Below are 18,105 nucleotides of genomic sequence, written 5' to 3'. Positions count from 1 at the left end.
TGGTTAAATGGAACACTCAACTTTCCTGATATTCTATTTCCCTAAACACTTTCGATGAAGATTAAACATCCGGTTGTTTTTTTAACTGTCGTTTTCTAGGAAGTCCTTTGAGCACCTTAACGCAACCTAGGCCGAGGTCGTCAATAGGTGGCTCTCCGTACAGTTCACCGAATCCATCACCGTCAACAAAGACAAGCTTTCGATATAGGTAAGCAGGCTTCATTTTTGAAAGGGCAAGGGCACCAAGGTGTTTTCGCCTTGTAAAGGGAACCTATGAGGAAATTATAAATTTCTACTGAAGCACTTCAGGGGCACCAAGGCAATGACCAGAGGGCATAAGGGGCAATCGCCCTCCGTGAAGTATCAGGGCTGTTAAGAGTTAAGTTTTTTGTTCTTATACTTTTTATTACTGCAAAAAAAATAGTTAATGGCCTTACGTTTCCACCGTAGCAGGGTCTTTCTCAAAGGCTTTGTTATTTTCATATAATGACAATAATTAAATTCGAAAAGTAAACAAGAGGGTTTTGCTTTTCTTTGTTTGCTTCAATTTTTACTTGTATGTTCTGTACAATATGTAAGCATGGTTTGATGTAAATTGTTTGAAGCTTTGCATGGTGTGAGAAATAGGAACAAAAGTTGGAAGAAACTTTAAATAAATAGTATTTAGTGAAGACGACCAGAGTAAACTGTTCTAAACTTCAAGACCAAACCGACTCTTCATAGAGCCAACACTCACACAATAGATATTTACACACGGTTGTACCCGCAAGTTTACTCTTTATTTATAGTTTCTTCCTATGGTTTGAACGGGCAATCTGCCAGGAAAACCTCTTGTTTTAGTTTGTTGTTGGGTTTTTTGTTTTTTTTGGGGGGGGGGGGGGAACAAACCAAGATAGAAGGTACACAAAAAACATACTGCAGTCCAAACAAAGTTTAACATTGTTTGTTTTTCCAGCTCAATGATTGTTTTACATTTATTTTTATAAACCAAATGATATTTTTTTAGGGTAATATTAATGTCCACATACAAAACAAAGCAAAAACAAACCACATCTAGCGATTGAAAACAACAGCCTGAAAAGGGCTGATGAACTTGTTTCCTGTCACCAACAAAGTTATTGTTATTAAATGGTTTCCATGCCGAGTTATCCCCTTGCACACATGTGTCGGCCACACTTTAGGAAATCTGTGTTCCTTTCTAGAACTAGCGAGCAATACAGGAAGTTCTTTGGCAGTGTTCGTTATCATTATCATTTAAAAAACACGTATGGACTGTTTGATTGTGCCTTTTACAAATTACAACAAAAAGTCTACTTCCCACAACATCCTAATGTTATGAATCACTGTGTGTTAGACAACCCCCTGATTCATATTCCCCCTCCACATGACATAATGGAATAGCCCAAAAGTTTTGTGTTTATGTAAAGGGTCTGGGCACCTTTTGTAGGAAACAAAACACATTGTCCACAAAACTTACACAGTTTGAAGATAATGATAGTAGAAAGCTTCCCTTATAATAATTACTTACTGAGGTGCTGTAGTTTTTGAGAAATGAGTCAAACAAGTCTTGTTATTTTAGCGTGAAAACGTATTATCGTTAAATTGTTTTACTCATTTCTCAAAAACTACAGCACTGAAATCAGCAAGTAATGTTTTAAGGGAAGCCTTCTATGGGGCGCCGTTTGTCCATTAATGGTTTGACACTTTTAAGGCATGTTTTAACCATGGTTTACAGCAATTAGATGTAATTGCTGTAAACCATGGTAAAAACATGCCTTAACAGTGTCAAACCATTAATGGACAAACGGCGCCCCATAGCCTTCTACTACAAACTGTGTAAGTTTAATGTAAATCTGTGGAGGCTGTGTTTTGTGTTACCCAAATCCTTTCAAACACTCTAAATACAAGAAATTTGATTCTGCAGAAATAATTTAAATACATAAGGGAAAGTTGCACAAAGATGTTTGGAATTTGGATTGAACAGATGTTGTGACTTAATGGTTTTTGTGTTTGTGGAAGAGACCATTCAAAGGAGGGGTTGAATAAGTGGAGTTATTTGAGGGTCATGGTACCCCAGCAAGGGGTTTTGTTATGCAGTTGTTTGGGGTATTAAACTCACAGCTAGCTAGCCACCCCCATTGTGGCTGTCTACTGTCTGTGAGGGTTGATGTTTGCCATTGGACTTTGATCAAGATTGTTTTGGCTGGCACTTGATGGTTCTGTGGTCATCAAAACAGGTCGTTCTTTTGTGTAACTGTAACTCCAAGGATATCAAGTGAACCCACAAGGTTTATAGCCCAGAGCAATTTGGTAAGCTGTTTTGTGTTTGATGTTTTAGGTGTTGCTCTCTATTAATAAGTGTTATGGTTTTCAAGATTTTGTTGTTTTTGTTTAACATTCTGGTGGACGTGTCATTTAGATAATTGTTAAGCCCTAAAGAGAGTCATTCTTAAAGTTAATGGCAAACTAACTTAGTAAACACAGTATAGCAACTTTGTATAAAGCATTTTGAGAAACATTGGTAGTTTTTTATATTCCCAAAAGTTTGAATCTGAGAAATGTTACTTTCAACATGGAGGGAGGACTTTGAATTAAAACTAACTTTGTTAGAAGAACAGCAACTTTAGAAGAAAAAAAATTGAGAACAATTTCACTTAGAATTAATGTGATCATGCAAAAAATGAATTCAGTTTTGATCCCCTAAAATTTGAATCTGAGAAATGTTACTGTCAGATTTGTTTCTCAGATTGTGAAATCCAATTACTGATCATCTTTGTGCGGACATAACTGCTTTTTGGTGAAATCTCAAAAACTTGACCACCTTTTATACTTAAGTTTTTACAGGTTAGTGTTACTGCTATTTAAAGGGATGCTGCAGTGAATTCAAATAAAACAGTTTATTTTGCTGTCATTTATTTCTGATATATGTATTGAACATCAATAAAATGTGTTTTGTTTATTCCCGACATATCTGACTTGCGTAATTAGCGAATAAGTCATGCCCCCCCTTTTGTGGATTGTTACCGCCCCCTACCATCGGGAATTCAAACATATCGTCGGCAAAAAGAGTCTGGTCCCCAACTACACGCGCCTAGGTACCAGGCCACACAGTGCTTTACTTTTTGAGAAAACAATATCAATTCTCGATAGTGAGAATTACGAATTTGATTTGAACACATGCCATGACACGAGGAAACAAGGGTGGGTTTTCCGGTTGTTTTCTCCCGACTCCGATGACCGATTGTGCCAAAATTTTCACAGGTTTGTTATTTTATATAGAAGTTGTGAAACACGAAGTGTGGGCCTTGGATAATACTGTTTACCGAAAGGGTCCAATGGCTTTAATACATGTAGTATATCAAACGATTCACACACAAAAAAGGTACGGTTTTTCCCTATAAAGGCTTATGTACATATTATATTCCTAGAACTGTGAGGTTTGTTCTGCTATTCAGTTTTCTCAAGCCAATATTATAAATAATAATTGTTGCTTTTTGTATAGTGCACATATCCATCACTCAGTGATGCTCAAGGCACTTCAATATTCAGTATTTTTCTTGGTATGAGACCTACTCCTTAATACACGCAAACGCAATGCAAGATTTGCGTCTTGCCTACACACGGCAGACTGTGAGAGTACGAACAAAAATTTGAATTTCTTAACGTTGGGAGCTGCATTATTTCATGAAAACTACGGATTTGTGAAGAATATATGACAATTAAAACCCACCGCAGAAAAATACATGCTGCCATGGAATGTAAATCTGTTAAAATTAGTGGTTTCTTGCAGGTAAGATTTGAGTTATGAAGCTTTGAAAAATGTTCCACCCCAGAAATGTACCCTGATATCCAGGACGTCACTGTAGTACAATACGAAAGTGTAAGGCCGCCAGGGCTAGGTTTACAAGGTGCTGTGGTGCAATATTATTAAGTGGAAATTGTGTGGTAGGCCTATGTGTAGTGTACGTTGGTGACTTAAACACTGGTATGAGCAGGTGAGTCGGAAATGCCTGTAAATTGCATCAAATCCGGAATTGATTTCTCCGTTTCCAAGGACCACTGCCAAAACAAGCGGTGCACTTGGCAATGCTCAGGTGTCCTTGTATCCCTACAGGATACGAAGAGTTTCCGTTGTCCAGAGAGTAATCAAAATTTCATCAAACCTAAAGACAACAACATCCACAGCTGATCAATCGCTCACAGTGGTTAAAGGTACTGGACACTATTGGTAATTACTCAAAATAATTGTTAGCATAAAAACCTCTTTTGGTATCGAGCAACGGAGAGCTGTTGATAGTATGAAATTTTGTGAGAAACGGCTCCCTCTGAAGTAACGTAGTTTTTGAGTAAGAGGTAAGTTCTCACTCAAAGACTTCAGCTTCAGAAGCCTTTTATTATGCATCTTAAATAAAAGCAAACAAAGTAATGCGACAAGGGTGTTTTTTTTTCTTTCATTATTCTCGTACAACTTTGATGACCAATTGAGCCCAAATTTTCACAGGTTTTTTATTTTATGCATATGTTGGGATACACCTAAAGAGAAGACTGGTCTTTGACAATTACCAAAGGTTACATCCATCAGCCAATTTCACGAAACGCTAGGATTAATCAGATTTTGTAACTCGTCCTAACTCAGGATGGGTTCAATGCGTCCTAACACCTATGGATACGGAACTTAACCCATCCTAAGTCCTAAGATTAATCCTAAATTAGGAAGAGTTACGTGAAATCTACGGCTGTGCCTTTAATCAAGTGGAAGCAAACAACGTCTGTTTACAAATATTTATTATTATTTTTTTTATCATCGGAGGTCATTGTCAAGGTTTTTGTGTAGGTTATCATCCCCTTGCGTGGGATGTGTTCCGGATGGCCTTTACTCTGTGTGTGGTTATAATCATTCTTGCTAATCCAACACGACAGCATTGTTACTTCTTGTCATGGACAGGCTGGTATGGAATGTGTGATATTTAGTTGAGTTTAATTTGAGTCACTGGAGATTTGTGAAGTTTGCGCAGGAGGTGTGATTTATTGGTTTTCGGTCTGGTAGTTTTTCTGTTTGAAGCATCTTTGTGCTGTGTTGAAGTTGGAATTTGTTGGTGTGTTGATTGTGATTTTACGGTTGATGAGGATACCAGAATATGGTTTTACAGCGGACAAGGTAGGTTTGCTAAGGTTTGGATTTTCAGAAAATGTAAGTATTTTGTGTTGGAACTTTTGCTAAGGACATCACAGCAAAAGCTCAGGGCACTGTAGCAATTACTGTGATTGGCGTGGATTATAGGATTTGTTAATTTACTGGGTTTTTTTTAATGTAGTTTTTACTGACATTGCTATCTGCTGTAGTTAGTAAATAATTGTTTGATAGAGAATTCTGTTGATTAATAACTTGTCACTTTTCAGGATCTCTTGGTTTCATTATCAGAAAGATGTAACATTAAGTATGTAGTAATTTACTCCATGAGTCCATGAAAAGATTAAGCTTTTGTTCAATGCAACAAGTGGTTTATTCAAGAATGTAATAATTTACTCCTTGAGTCCATGTAAAGATGATTTTTTTTTGTTCAACACAACAACAAGTGGCTTGTTGAAGCTCACGTCAACAAGCCCACGTCTTGGATATTAAAAATCCTACCGAATCAAGAAAATAGTGTCAAAAGGTCAGCATCACTTTCATTTGGCTTGGAGCAAGTCATAGATCTGTAATTGAGGAATATCCAGTGACAGCATGGGGCTTTAGCAAGGTCAAGCCACCCTTGACCCTTTACTGGGAACCGGACTGATATATGTCATTGTTATCAGAATGTTTGAGTGTGAAACCAGACTTTCTGCTTCTTCTCACCCATACAATCTTGATTTGCTGAGATGTAGAGCAAAGACCCATTCCAACAGCTTATATTCCACTCGTAGATTTACTGCGGTTCTTTGGAACTCCCTGTCTGGTATAAGTTTCCCACCATCCTACAATCTAGACTGTTCAAAGAGAAATAATAATTCATTTTTTATTTTGCATTTAAAGCCATTGGACCCTTTCGGTAAACAGTGTTGTCCAAGGCCCACACTTTGTGTATCACAACTTCTATATCAAATAACAAACCTGTGAAAATTTAGGCTCAATCGGTCATCGGAGTCGGGAGAAAACAACGGAAAACCCCACCCTTGTTTCCGCGCGTTTCGCCGTGTCATGACATGTGTTTAAAATAAATCCGTAATTCTCGTTAACGAGAATTTATATTGTTTTGCTGTTTTCTCAAAAAGTAAAGCATTTCATGGAATAATATTTCAAGAGAAGTCTTTCACCATTGCTTTCTGTAAACCCTGTAAGGTATTTGTAAATCTGTGAACTTTTTTTTTTTTTTCTGAACTGAAAGGGTCCAATGGCTTTAATAGTTGTTTTTCTTAATAATTTTTGTTTTTACTCTTACACCAATGTGTATAAAACACTGTTTACTCAGCACTTTCCCCAATTCTGTGAGAAAAAACCCCAGCAAAATCACTTGGGTGGGATTCAAACCACTACTATGCATTGCTTAAAGGCAGTGGACACTATTGGTAATTGTCAAAGACTAGTCTTCACATTTGGTGTATCTCAACATATGCATAAAATAACAAACCTGTGAAAATTTGAGCTCAATCGGTCATCGAACTTGCGAGATAATAATGAAAGTAAAAACACCCTTGTCACACGAAGTTGTGTGCGTTTAGATGGTTGATTTTGAGACCTCAAGTTCTAAATCGGAGGTCTCAAAATCAAATTTGTGGAAAATTACGTCTTTCTCTAAAACTATGTCACTTCAGAGGGAGCCGTTTCTCACAATGTTTTATACCATCAACCTCTCCCCATTACTTGTCACCAAGTAAGGTTTTATGCCAATATTTATTTTGAGTAATTACCAATAGTGTCCACTGCCTTGAAGCAGATGTGTTACCACTAGACCACCGGGCTTGCCTGATAGCTAGAAGCAGTTCTAAATTTTTGAGGCATTCCCTCTGTTTCTATGAATTTACTCTCATAGTGAAATGGATGTTACAATGAGGTCTGAGCATTATGATGCAGATTTTCAAATTATTCAGTTATAAACTACATGTAATCCGTCTTCAGTCAATCAATCAATCAACATTTATTTCCATACAAACACAATATACAAATACAAACAATAGGATGTTACAAGACTCAAAACTGTATGGAGGCACGGCCCATTAAAGCAAAGCTTGTAAGCTGGGATGCCTTTACAAAACAAAGGAAGGTAATAAGATCATTTAAATTATAAAACAATGCGTATAGTAAAAACAATGACATCAAAACGAGACGGATAAACGAAACGCAAAAACAAAACACCCAACAAGACAAACAAACACCTCAAACTAACACCTCAAACAAAACCAAACAAACAAACAAACAATACAATTACCATAAGACGGCCACGACGATAGAACTAAACCAAAATAATGACAGAATCACAACTATGTTACATAATGGGAGACAATGTGTTTTTTGAAGGATTCTTTGAATCGACCAACAGAGGACTGCGAGCGAATTCGCCTATCAATTGAATTCCAGAGGCGGGGCCCATGATAGCGAAGAGTGTTCATTGTGTAAGAAGTACGTGCAAAAGGGATATAGAGATTGTTACAGGAGCGTGTGTTATAAAGGTGCGTGTTGCTGACAGAAGGAAAGTAATTGGAGAAAGTGTGGGGCAGAAGATTTTTTGTGTATTTGAACATGAAAATGGCTGTTTGAAGTTTGTTGATATCCGTGAGTGTGAGTGTGTTCAAGTTAGCAAACAAGGGCGCGGTATGGTCACGACGATGAGACATAGAAGCGATACGGATAGCCCTTTTTTGGATTAAGAACAGAGAATGAAGTTTGCTAGTGCTTGAATGAGCCCAAACAATATTGCAATAGTTAAGATAGGGAAGAATAAGAGTGTTGTAGAGAGAAAGTAATGTGTGTGTGGGAAGAAAGTAACGAAGCTTAGACAAAACGCCTGTGTTGCGAGAAACAATTTTCGAAACAGAGGATATGTGATCTTTCCAGGTCAGCTTATCATCAATTAAAACTCCTAAAAACTTTGTCGAGTGAACCTGTTCGATTGGAGTTTCATTAATACTGATGGTGAAGTTGTCGTTAGCGTTGCGAGTCCTGCTGAAAAACATGTATTTGGTCTTGCTCGAATTGAGTGACAGCTTATTAGATTTAAACCAAGACGAGGCCAGACTTAGTTCCCTGTTGATGATATTGCTTAAATAAGATATATTAGAGTGAGAAAAAAGGATAGTGGTATCATCAGCAAATAGAATAAAAGACAAGACGGATGAGCAATGATAAAGATCATTTACATACAAAAGGAACAGTAACGAGTAATGCATCTTCACAGTACACTGTCAACCTTCTTACTGTCTGACCATTCAATATCATCCACTGTCTTGAATAACAGATTACCCACGCTAGCATAATATCATGTGGCTATACTGGATATAAATACACAACAAAATGTACATGGAATGTTGTGCACAGTTGTGCCAATGACACACTGTGTGTAGTTAAGATGTTTTAAATGGTTGACTCACACCCACTGGAGAATGTTACCAAGTGTATAAGAGGGATAATATGTTCATGTTCTTATATTTTCTTTCAATCAACAGCACTATACCAGAGGGAGTAACAACAGAGGTAAGCTCATACTTAATATTAATAATAAAAATAAGTAATTCTTGCATTGCGCTATCACACCCAAGGGTGCCTCAAAGCGCTCTCTTGGTTTTTTTCTACAAGGTATATGCGCCGTAACACCTTGTAAACCATTATATAAGGTGCTAAATAATTGGGTCTCAGAATTCATTACTGCAATAACCTATCTTTCTGAAGGTTTGTATAGTTATACTCAGCGCCTTGAGTACCATGTTTGGTAGATACGTGCGCTATATAAGATTTTGATATTATTATTCTTATGTGGAGCTATGTTTGAAATATTAGACCCAATTTTATTTACATGGGATAATGTAATGGCTTACAACTTACAAGGTTCTGTTGCACAATAATAATGATATTACTAGAGATAGTGATTGTAAACAATCACACAGCTGTTCCCGGATGTTTTGTTAATAAAAGTTCCCTATGCTACAAAAAAAACACACACATTACAACTCTATGAAATGTGATTACCTGGTCTTGTATCTGATACTAAATCCAAAGGAGCTTTAACACAAAAAACAAAGGTCAACATGGCGCCATGGTCATTGTGCTGAATAAATTTAACACAAGTTCAAAAATTGATTGTGTAGTTCTTGAGATAGGATCCCACTTCCGGTTAACACGGAAGTAAAGGTCAATACTTGGTCACGGAAAGCCATGCTTGATTTTCAATGCCCAAAGAGTCCATAACTGAAAAATATTAGACCCATTTATTTACATGGGATAATGTAATGGCTTACAAGGTTCTGTTGCACAATAATAATGATATTATAATATACAACATTTATATAGCGCTTCATACAATCTGTAACAAACTATACTATTGAGTGTACTGGGTTCTTATACATGTATTGCACAACACACGGGACCAATCGCCTTACATCCCATCTGAAGAACAATGCAACAATAGTGAACTGTGACCCGCTATGTGAAAATGAGTCAGATGTCGCCCAATGCATTATTAAGTAATGGAAAGTTTAAAAGTGGAAAAAAAAGTGTGTTTTTTTTTTTTTTTTTTTTTAAAGATCTATATTTGCACGGTTAACCTTTAGAATGCTTACTTTTAGGCAATAAAGCTATGAATACGACAATTTTGTGATCATACTTATGTCTAATTTGTATCCTTTTGCGCGAAATGATAGTTTAAAACATCACTTTATTTAATTCGTTTTTCAGAAAAAATTATTTGTTGGCTAATTTCAAACGGAAGTAACTCAGCAACACGATACACCCCAAAGCTTAGACATATACCAAATTACGCAGTAACACGATACACCCCAAAGCTTAGACATATACCAAATTACTGTTGTTGGTGTGTTCTTTCCAGCCATGCATATAACTCAATCCTTGAAATTGTCAACATCTGACTCATTTTCATGTAGCGGGTCACAGTTTAACAAGGATCACAAACACAACAAAGAAGGACACAATTGTCAAGACTTATATTAATAATAATAATCGTTTTTTTATTTAGCGCTTTATAGACCATGTCTCAAAGCGCTTCCAACATTATTACCCCTGACCACTGGGTCATTTCATTCCTTAAACCATCTCAGCTCCCTTGGGAGTATACAGCCTGTGCAACAAATAAGTAGCGCACTGAGCTAAATCAATCACAAGAACCATCTCTGCCCTGTAGACTGTATAATGCTTGTATTACATTTGATGCTTTTGTTGTTGTTGCCAATATTGAAATAAATGTCTATAAACACATAGGTACCCATTTACCCCCGGGGTGGATAGAAGCAATTATGGTAAAGTGTCTTGCTCAGGGACACAAGTGTCACGACCGGGATTCGAACCCACACTCTGCTGAACAGAAGCATCAGAGCTTGAGTGAGGTGCTTTTATCCGCTCAGCCACGACACCCCAATCATCACGAATTAAACGCACACTCCTCTGGTCAGAAATACCAGAGCAATATTAAACAAAGTTAATAATAATACAAGTTAATGAATGTCTTTGTTTTCTTTCCTGCAGCTTCCTCCGTCCCCAAGTTACCTCAAGATGGACCTGTACGACACATCCCCCGAGGAGCTCCGCAAAGAACTGGAATCCGAGCTCAAACTCCCCAATGATGACATTCGCAGCCACGCGTGGTTCCACGGAGGAATCAGCCGCGACAAAGTAGAGAAACTCCTGGTCAGTGACGGCGACTTCCTCATACGGGACTCAATCTCGCAGCCCGGGAACTATGTCCTGTCGGTGAGGTGGCGGAGCGCCCCCATGCACTTTGTCATCAACAGGGTGATACTCCAAGCCAATTCGCCGTACGCTTCGGTGCAGTATCAATTTGAGAAGGAATGTTTTGACTCGATCCCGTCTTTAGTGAGATTCTACATCGGGAATGCCCGACCGATCTCGCAAACGTCGGGGGCGGTGATCCGACAGCCGATCAATCGATCGGTGCCTTTGAGTTTCATCGACAGCAAGTACGCCGCGATAAACCGGTCGCAAGCGAGTGCGTACACATACGGAGTCTTACCGAGGAGGGTCGTCACGCCAAGACTTACCCTCAAACAGGATAGCTTTCGTCAACGATCAGGAAGCCAGCCTTCAGTTCGGATGTCTGTTGTGGACAATGCGGCGTTAGGAAGATCAGAAAGTTCCCCAACAATAAACGGACCGGTTAATGGTTTTGGGATGCCAGAAGTGGGCTCTACGAACGAACACAAACCTCTCGGTCGGACGGGTAGCGAACCCATATTGGAGTCGCCCGATAGGGACTATGCACACCCAACAACACCCAGCGAGGGACCGACCAAAACAATCGAAGTTGCTCCCCCTCTGCCACCCATGAGGAATAAAACGCCTAGTCAAAATATAACCAACGGGAACATTGCCCCGCCGGTAGAGCCACCCAAAGTATCAAACAGCAGTTTTGATTCGCCGAGTATGTTCATCAATGACCATGTCTACAGTGAAATAGAACAGTATGATCCCCTTCCGGTAAGGTTCTCCGTGCTCCATGATAAATCAAACGATAAACCCGCAGTGGTTGAGGAAAATGGTAACGAAATTGAACCAGAATTGAAACCGCGGAAGCGGCACTCGGACACGAGGAACTCGGTACTTGATGCGGACTACTCCAAAGTAGCAGAGAACGACAAGGATGTGGAGGATAAACTTGAGAAACTGGTCACCCCTTTGCCACACGTGGAAGAGTCCTCTTGTATACTTTTGTCAAGTTTTAAAACAACACTCATGGGGGATGACAACAAACCCTTGGAAGGAACTATTTTAGCCGAGGGGAAGCAAAGAATTCTAGACACGGACCCTGTTGTTCTTGCCAAGCATATCACAAAGCTTGATTTTGAGGTAAAGTCAGAAATATGAATTTAGATTAATTTTGACAGAATCTGGTCCACCTATCACCATTTTAATAAGGGAATCAATTTGTGGTGAAGAGGTTTTCAACTAGTGGTTTAAGCCCAACGAGGCCTGGTTCTGGATAACTTTACCGAGACAAAGTACCTTTTCAGTCAAAAACATCAACACGTTTTGGTCAAAAGGTAAAATAAATGCAAAAATTATAATTGTTCAATGATTTCTTTCAACACAACACCCCTCCAGCTATGAAATGGTAGGGCCCTCGGCCCGATCGGGTAAGCAACTCCTTATAAGGGAAACCTGTGCGCGTCGCGCGTAACGCATGATGTGGCATAGCTGTTTCAGCTGTTGCTCTTGACTAATAGGAATGAAGAAACTGTCTTAAGCACTGGTGGTGCAAGCTCGCGTGTCACGCCCATGTTCCAACACTTTTTACTGGTTATAAACAAAGGTTTATACACACCCACGTGACGCGCTCTCCACCAATAGGAATAGCGAAACTGTCTGAGGTATTTATGAATACTTGTTAATGTGGTTAATCAGTGCATTGATCGACTTCCACTCGTGCTAGGCCCCAGGAGTTTTTTAACACCACTGTTACCCAGGCGCTTTTTAATTCTGTCCCAACATACAAGTAGGTCCCTATTTCAGGGTTCTGGCTGCAAGTTTCAAGAATACCCCAGTGTTTTACCACTTACCCCTTCTCCAGAGCAGGGGTGGCTATTACCTGGGGTAGGTCAGGGGTAAAGGGATCCAAGTGTGAACAGGTCTCCCATTATTTCCCAGGGTTACCCCCAGGGAATAGATTAGTGTGATAAGAGCTTAATGTTATTTTTTGTTTTGTTTTATAGATGAGTCGGATAACAGACACAACAAAAAAGCAGCCTGGTCTTGAGGTCATCACGCTACCACAGGGGGCACAGATAAGAAGAGATCTATTAGAAAGGTAGGTTGCAATGCTCTCCCTTAACAGTTAAAACACTTGAGGACCAGTAAAGGATCTGGCTGGCTCCAAGTGGTCCGGCTGGCTAGCTCAGTGTTGGAAAGCATACCTATTCAATTTGAATTATGGACCAGTGAAAACACGGGCAAACCAGTGAAAATTCTGCGAAACCAGTGAAATGTTATGCTAACTTTTCCCTCTGGCTTAAGGCTGACAAAGAAGGACCAGTCAAAATGCTGGCAAACCAGTGAAATGACAAGTTAGCTTGCCCCTCCCGCTAGTGGCTGGCAAAGTTGGACCTGTGCAAATGCTGGCAAACCAGTGAAATGACAAGTTAACTGGTCCATCTGGCTAGTGGCTGGCAAAGTTGGACCAGTGAAATAACAAGTAAACTGGTCCCTCCGGCTAGTGGCTGGCAAAGTTGGACCAGTGAAATAGCAAGTTAACTGGTCCCTCCGGCTAGTGGCTGGCAAAGTTGGACCAGTGAAATAACAAGTAAACTGGTCCCTCCGGCTAGTGGCTGGCAAAGTTGGACCAGTGAAATAACAAGTAAACTGGTCCCTCCGGCTAGTGGCTGGCAAAGTTGGACCAGTGAAATTGCTTGCAAACTATTGAAAATGCTGGTAAACCAGTGAAATGACAAGTTAACTGGAATTTATTCCAACTTTGATTATTTTTCGTACTCCCAGCAATAAGAAAACATATCGAAAGATTGCATTGTGGAGACATTTTGAAAGAGTCTTAAAACCGCACAGGAAATGACTGAAATCACTTTGGATTCTCCCCGTCTCAGGTATAACTGTCTAAAGACGTGGTGCGCCGTGAGCGTGTTGACGTGTAGCGATCCCAACCAGAGGATACGAATGTTAAATCAATGGATCCAGGTTGCTGAGGTCTTAAAAGGAACCATTGGGAATCTATTCAGCTTCACAGCCGTCATGGATGGCCTGGGTTGTAAACAGGTAAATATCTTAATTTTGGTTTTCACCCGTACACCGATGTGTGTTAGCACTGTATACTCAGTACCTTCTCGAGTCCTGTGAACAAATATCATAGGCTTATTACTCCGGTGGGATTCAAACCCACGACCCTTGCAATTCTAGAGCAGTGTCTTACCAACTAGACTACCGAGATTGCCCGGAGATTTGAGGACGACGTAATTTCTTACTCAAATATTAAAAGACTTCAGGCCTGAAGCCTTTTATTGGCTTGTGAAAATACACAAATTCGTGCAAGAAGTGTGTTTTTTCTTTCATTGTTCTCTTGCAACTTCAATGACCAATTGAGCCCAAATTTTCACAGGTATAATATGTTATTCTACACCATTGCCTGGAACTGGTTGCCTGGTGTACGTCTTGTGTGACATGGCACTGAGCCTGGGCACATGCTGAATTCTACTTATCTGTTGATACATTTTGTATTGTTTCAAACTTGCAGTTGAGACAACTGAAGTTATCGTGGGAGCTCCTGAGGAAGAACCACACCAGCAGTGCCCTCAACTACGAGACGAAACTCCGCTCGCTGCTCAAGTCGTTGAACGCCGGGGAGAATGCGATCCCCCTGACCAAAACGAGTATCCCACACATAGTGCCTGTCATGCAATTGCTGGAGAGAGATTGGACTATGCTCGGCAGTACGGACTGGAGTCAACCAGCCACTAAGGAGACTCTGGAGGTCTTACCGACTGGGGAGTCGTGGGAAGAATCCACCACAGGCTTCGGGCTGGACTCACTCCTGAACCATTTACAGAACGCCCACATGTTCTGCCAGCAGACTAATCTCTACCGTATCAACGCCAATTCGAAGCTGATGAAATTCTTGCCCCAGGATGAGATTCTGGACTTGTGTCGGCCGGAGTTCCACATGAGGCTGTTGTGGGGCAGCAAGGGGGCCATAGTGGGGGCAGCCGAGAGGTATGAGAAATTCGACAAGATTCTGTCCGTCATGGCGGAGAAGATCGAGACGATCGGGCCGAGCGTGTGACGTACGAAGCATCAGTACTTTAGTGTGTGTGTGTTATTATATTAAGGCCATGTCCGAAACGGCGACCTCAGCTTTACCTACGGTCAGATCACGACCTGTGTCTGCCTATCCTTTAATAATAATAATAATATCATAGCACTTATAAGGCGCACTGTAAAACATTCAAAGGCGCCGGTCTGAAAGGAAAGAACAAAACCAAAGTTCATGAAAAGGCCTGCTGAAAAAGATATGTTTTAAGTTGCCGAAGGAAGAGAGAGATGTTGTGTGTTTCTCTGATGTGAACAGGTAAGCTGTTCCAGTGCACAGGGGGCAATACAGGAAAAGGCCCTGTCCCCATAGCTGGCTAAAGCAGGTACGAGGAACAAAGAGCCTGTTGCCTGGTGCTCTTTAACACTGACAGAGGCGCTGATCTAAAGGTAGCTTTAGCCGAAGTCAACGTTTTGGACATGCCCTAATGTCATCTAAAAAAAAACTCTGTGGATTTAAATCAACGTCAGCAAATTAAGAAATAAACCTACTTCCATAGAGTTACAGCATCGCGTAGCGTTCAATAAACAACGTGTACTTCATATTCAACGCGCGTACAAAATGGCGCGCGTGTCTCCTTGCGGTCCCGTCGCGTTTGTGCAAGCAGCATCACCAGTGCGCCCTCTAGTTCTTATATATAACTCTATGCCTACTACAGACCTCCATCGTCAGGTATCCTGTGCATACTAAATAATAATGATAGCACTTCAGTGGTGTGTTGAAATGGATCAGACTATTTTTCTTCTTCAGAGTCTCGTGTTGATTTCATTTGAAATAATATAAGGAAGAAAACAGACTATAAAAATGAAAATATTGGAGGCAACTTCATAGAGTGACATTACAGGGTAGAGTGTATGTACTTCTGCAACCCCCTCCCTTCCCCCTATCCCTTAAGAAACACCCAGAAAAGAAACAAAATGAACAACAGATGTCTCTGAAATTGTACAAATTGAACAATATTTATTTTCCTCATCTGGTTAAAATTGTCCATATTGTGTGATTTAGTATGTAAATATAAAAGCACAAAAATGAAAGATAATTATATATAATAAGCATATATGTTTATTTTCAGAACCTTATTTTCGTTGGAGGTTTGAATCAAACCTGGAACCACTTTTTATTTTGTCTATTAAAGAAATAGATTTTATTTTAACTTATTTTATCCACAAGGCAAGGTCCCAAATTGTGTAAGTATCTTCCTTCACAAAATTTAAGATATTAAGATTTGTCTCTTTTTTTTGATGCAGATAAATCTCAAACAAAATATACAAAACCCTTGAACTACTTACCATTTGATTTTTTCGGGTTGAAGAATTGACTGGAGTGGGATTCGAACCAACGACCTCCGGATTAACGTGCCGGCGCTCTACCAACTGAGCTATCTAGCCCTATGTTGGCGGTGTCCCTATTTTGTCAATATCTTTGTTCAGGGGTGTCAGTCAGAAGCCATACAACTGCCAGCACGCTGATGCGGATGTTGCTGGTTCGAATCCCACTCTAGTCAATTCTTTGTTCAACCCCTAAAGTCAAATAAAAATTTACCCAGTCAGTTTCCCTTGTGGTTTATATTGATATACTTACCATTTGTTAAAAAGTGTGTCAATCAAATAGAAATATAAACCTGAATTATATATTTACGTTTGTTTGTTCCAGCTTTCTTCCGGCAACCCTTATCATTTGAATTAATGGAATAAATGGCTGCATAGTTATATTGAAAACTACTTAAAATTACTTAATTTAAATTTGCAACACAGAAAATTTAAATATGATTATTTTTTATCTGACAAAATCAAATGCTTAATGTTACGTATTCATTAGAGAGGCTTTGAAAGGCATTTACAATTTATTTACATTCTCGTTGCTTGTTAACCCTCCTACTCTTGGTGCACCTTTGGTATGAGTAGACAGCGTACTAAGTTAGACCCAAACCGGTTTCACTTTCAAGGCGGTTGTAAAAAGTTAATCTCCTTATGTTTAGCCAGCAGAGTTAAACCCAAAACGGTCTAACTTTTATTGGTTGAACCTGATTCGGTCCAACTTTAGAACCATTCAGACACACAGAGTTGAACTCGATCTGGTTGAACCATGAGATAAACCGACTTTAGTACTGTGTCTGAACGACCTCTTTTTCAGTTGAAACCAATCACAGCACTTATATTAAACTTAAATGGTCACAAAGTAGGAGGGTTAATTTCAAATATTTTATAATTAATATGCTGATCATACCCAAGTCATGTTGACATAAGATTCCACAGTTCAAAGAATAGGGAGGTCTAGCTGCACGTTATGCAGACAAAAACGTGAACGTGAACATCAAAAAATGGTGTCGATTCTGGATGACGTCACCAGTTTGGGCTTATTTCATGCTCACGTATGACATCTGCACAAACGTACCTGGCGTAAGAAATGGTAACTTCACGTAACAAAATTTTCTGACGTTCACGTTCACGTTTTTGCTTGCGTAATGTGCAGATAAACCTCCCTAATAAGTGTGTGACAATAATTTGAAGAAGAAAAAACCTAGACAAAATAATGAATTTGTTTAGAGGCAGTAATTTATTCTGCAAGCATTTATTTGCTATTTAAATACATGTACATAATGGCTGTTCTGAGTTATTATACTTAAACACTTTTTAAACAATTTTACCCTGAAATTATGCAAACTTATTTTTATTTTTAAGTAAAGCCTTTATGTAAATTTATGCAAAATTTATTCAAACTGATGTGGCAAATCATTATTTGTTTCCATAATTTATTTGAAAGTTTATTAATTCATGCAAATATTGGTTATTTTCATCTGTTTTAATTAATTAAAAGAGTTATCGGCTAACTTAAATCTACTAAACTCTTTGGTGATGTGATATGTCATGTGAGATAAAATACAAGTTATAATTGATATACATTTACTTCAAAAAGATTTGTGAGAGAATAATATTATATCTCCCTTTTTGGTCACAAATTTTAGATCAACAATAAATTGTGAGTAGGATTTGAAACTTTGCATGGTGGAATACGATATCGAAATGTTTGCGGTAACACCATGTAATGACTATCCCTAAATGAGTTGGGGTGGTTCTGAAAAGAACCGTTTGTTTCAAAGAATCGTTGGTTTCAACTCTAGATGAAACCA

At 39.2% G+C, this 18,105-nt stretch overlaps 1 protein-coding gene across 8 annotated transcripts in view; it reads left to right on the top strand.

The window, feature by feature from the left end:
- LOC139947875 (breast cancer anti-estrogen resistance protein 3 homolog) overlaps window positions 1-18,046 on the top strand; it is an 84,889-nt gene extending 66,843 nt beyond the window's left edge. For 5 of the 8 annotated variants that reach the window (XM_071945706.1, XM_071945710.1, XM_071945709.1 and 2 more), the window contains exons 5-10: window positions 100-208; window positions 8,644-8,671; window positions 10,673-12,010; window positions 12,874-12,968; window positions 13,759-13,927; window positions 14,403-18,045. In XM_071945706.1, coding sequence (XP_071801807.1) covers window positions 100-208; window positions 8,644-8,671; window positions 10,673-12,010; window positions 12,874-12,968; window positions 13,759-13,927; window positions 14,403-14,948 — 2,285 coding nt within the window. In that variant the 3' untranslated portion in view covers window positions 14,949-18,045. Of the gene's footprint in view, window positions 1-99; window positions 209-2,091; window positions 2,311-4,946; window positions 5,159-8,643; window positions 8,672-10,672; window positions 12,011-12,873; window positions 12,969-13,758; window positions 13,928-14,402 lie in introns of those variants that run through there. The other 3 variants (XM_071945705.1, XM_071945712.1, XM_071945711.1) reach the window with 3 other exon arrangements.
- Window positions 18,047-18,105: the final 59 nt, after the last annotated feature.

Source organism: Asterias amurensis, chromosome 15, assembly GCF_032118995.1.
Source record: "Asterias amurensis chromosome 15, ASM3211899v1".
Lineage (NCBI taxonomy): Eukaryota > Metazoa > Echinodermata > Asteroidea > Forcipulatida > Asteriidae > Asterias > Asterias amurensis.
This window is presented reverse-complemented; position numbering and strand designations above follow the sequence as displayed.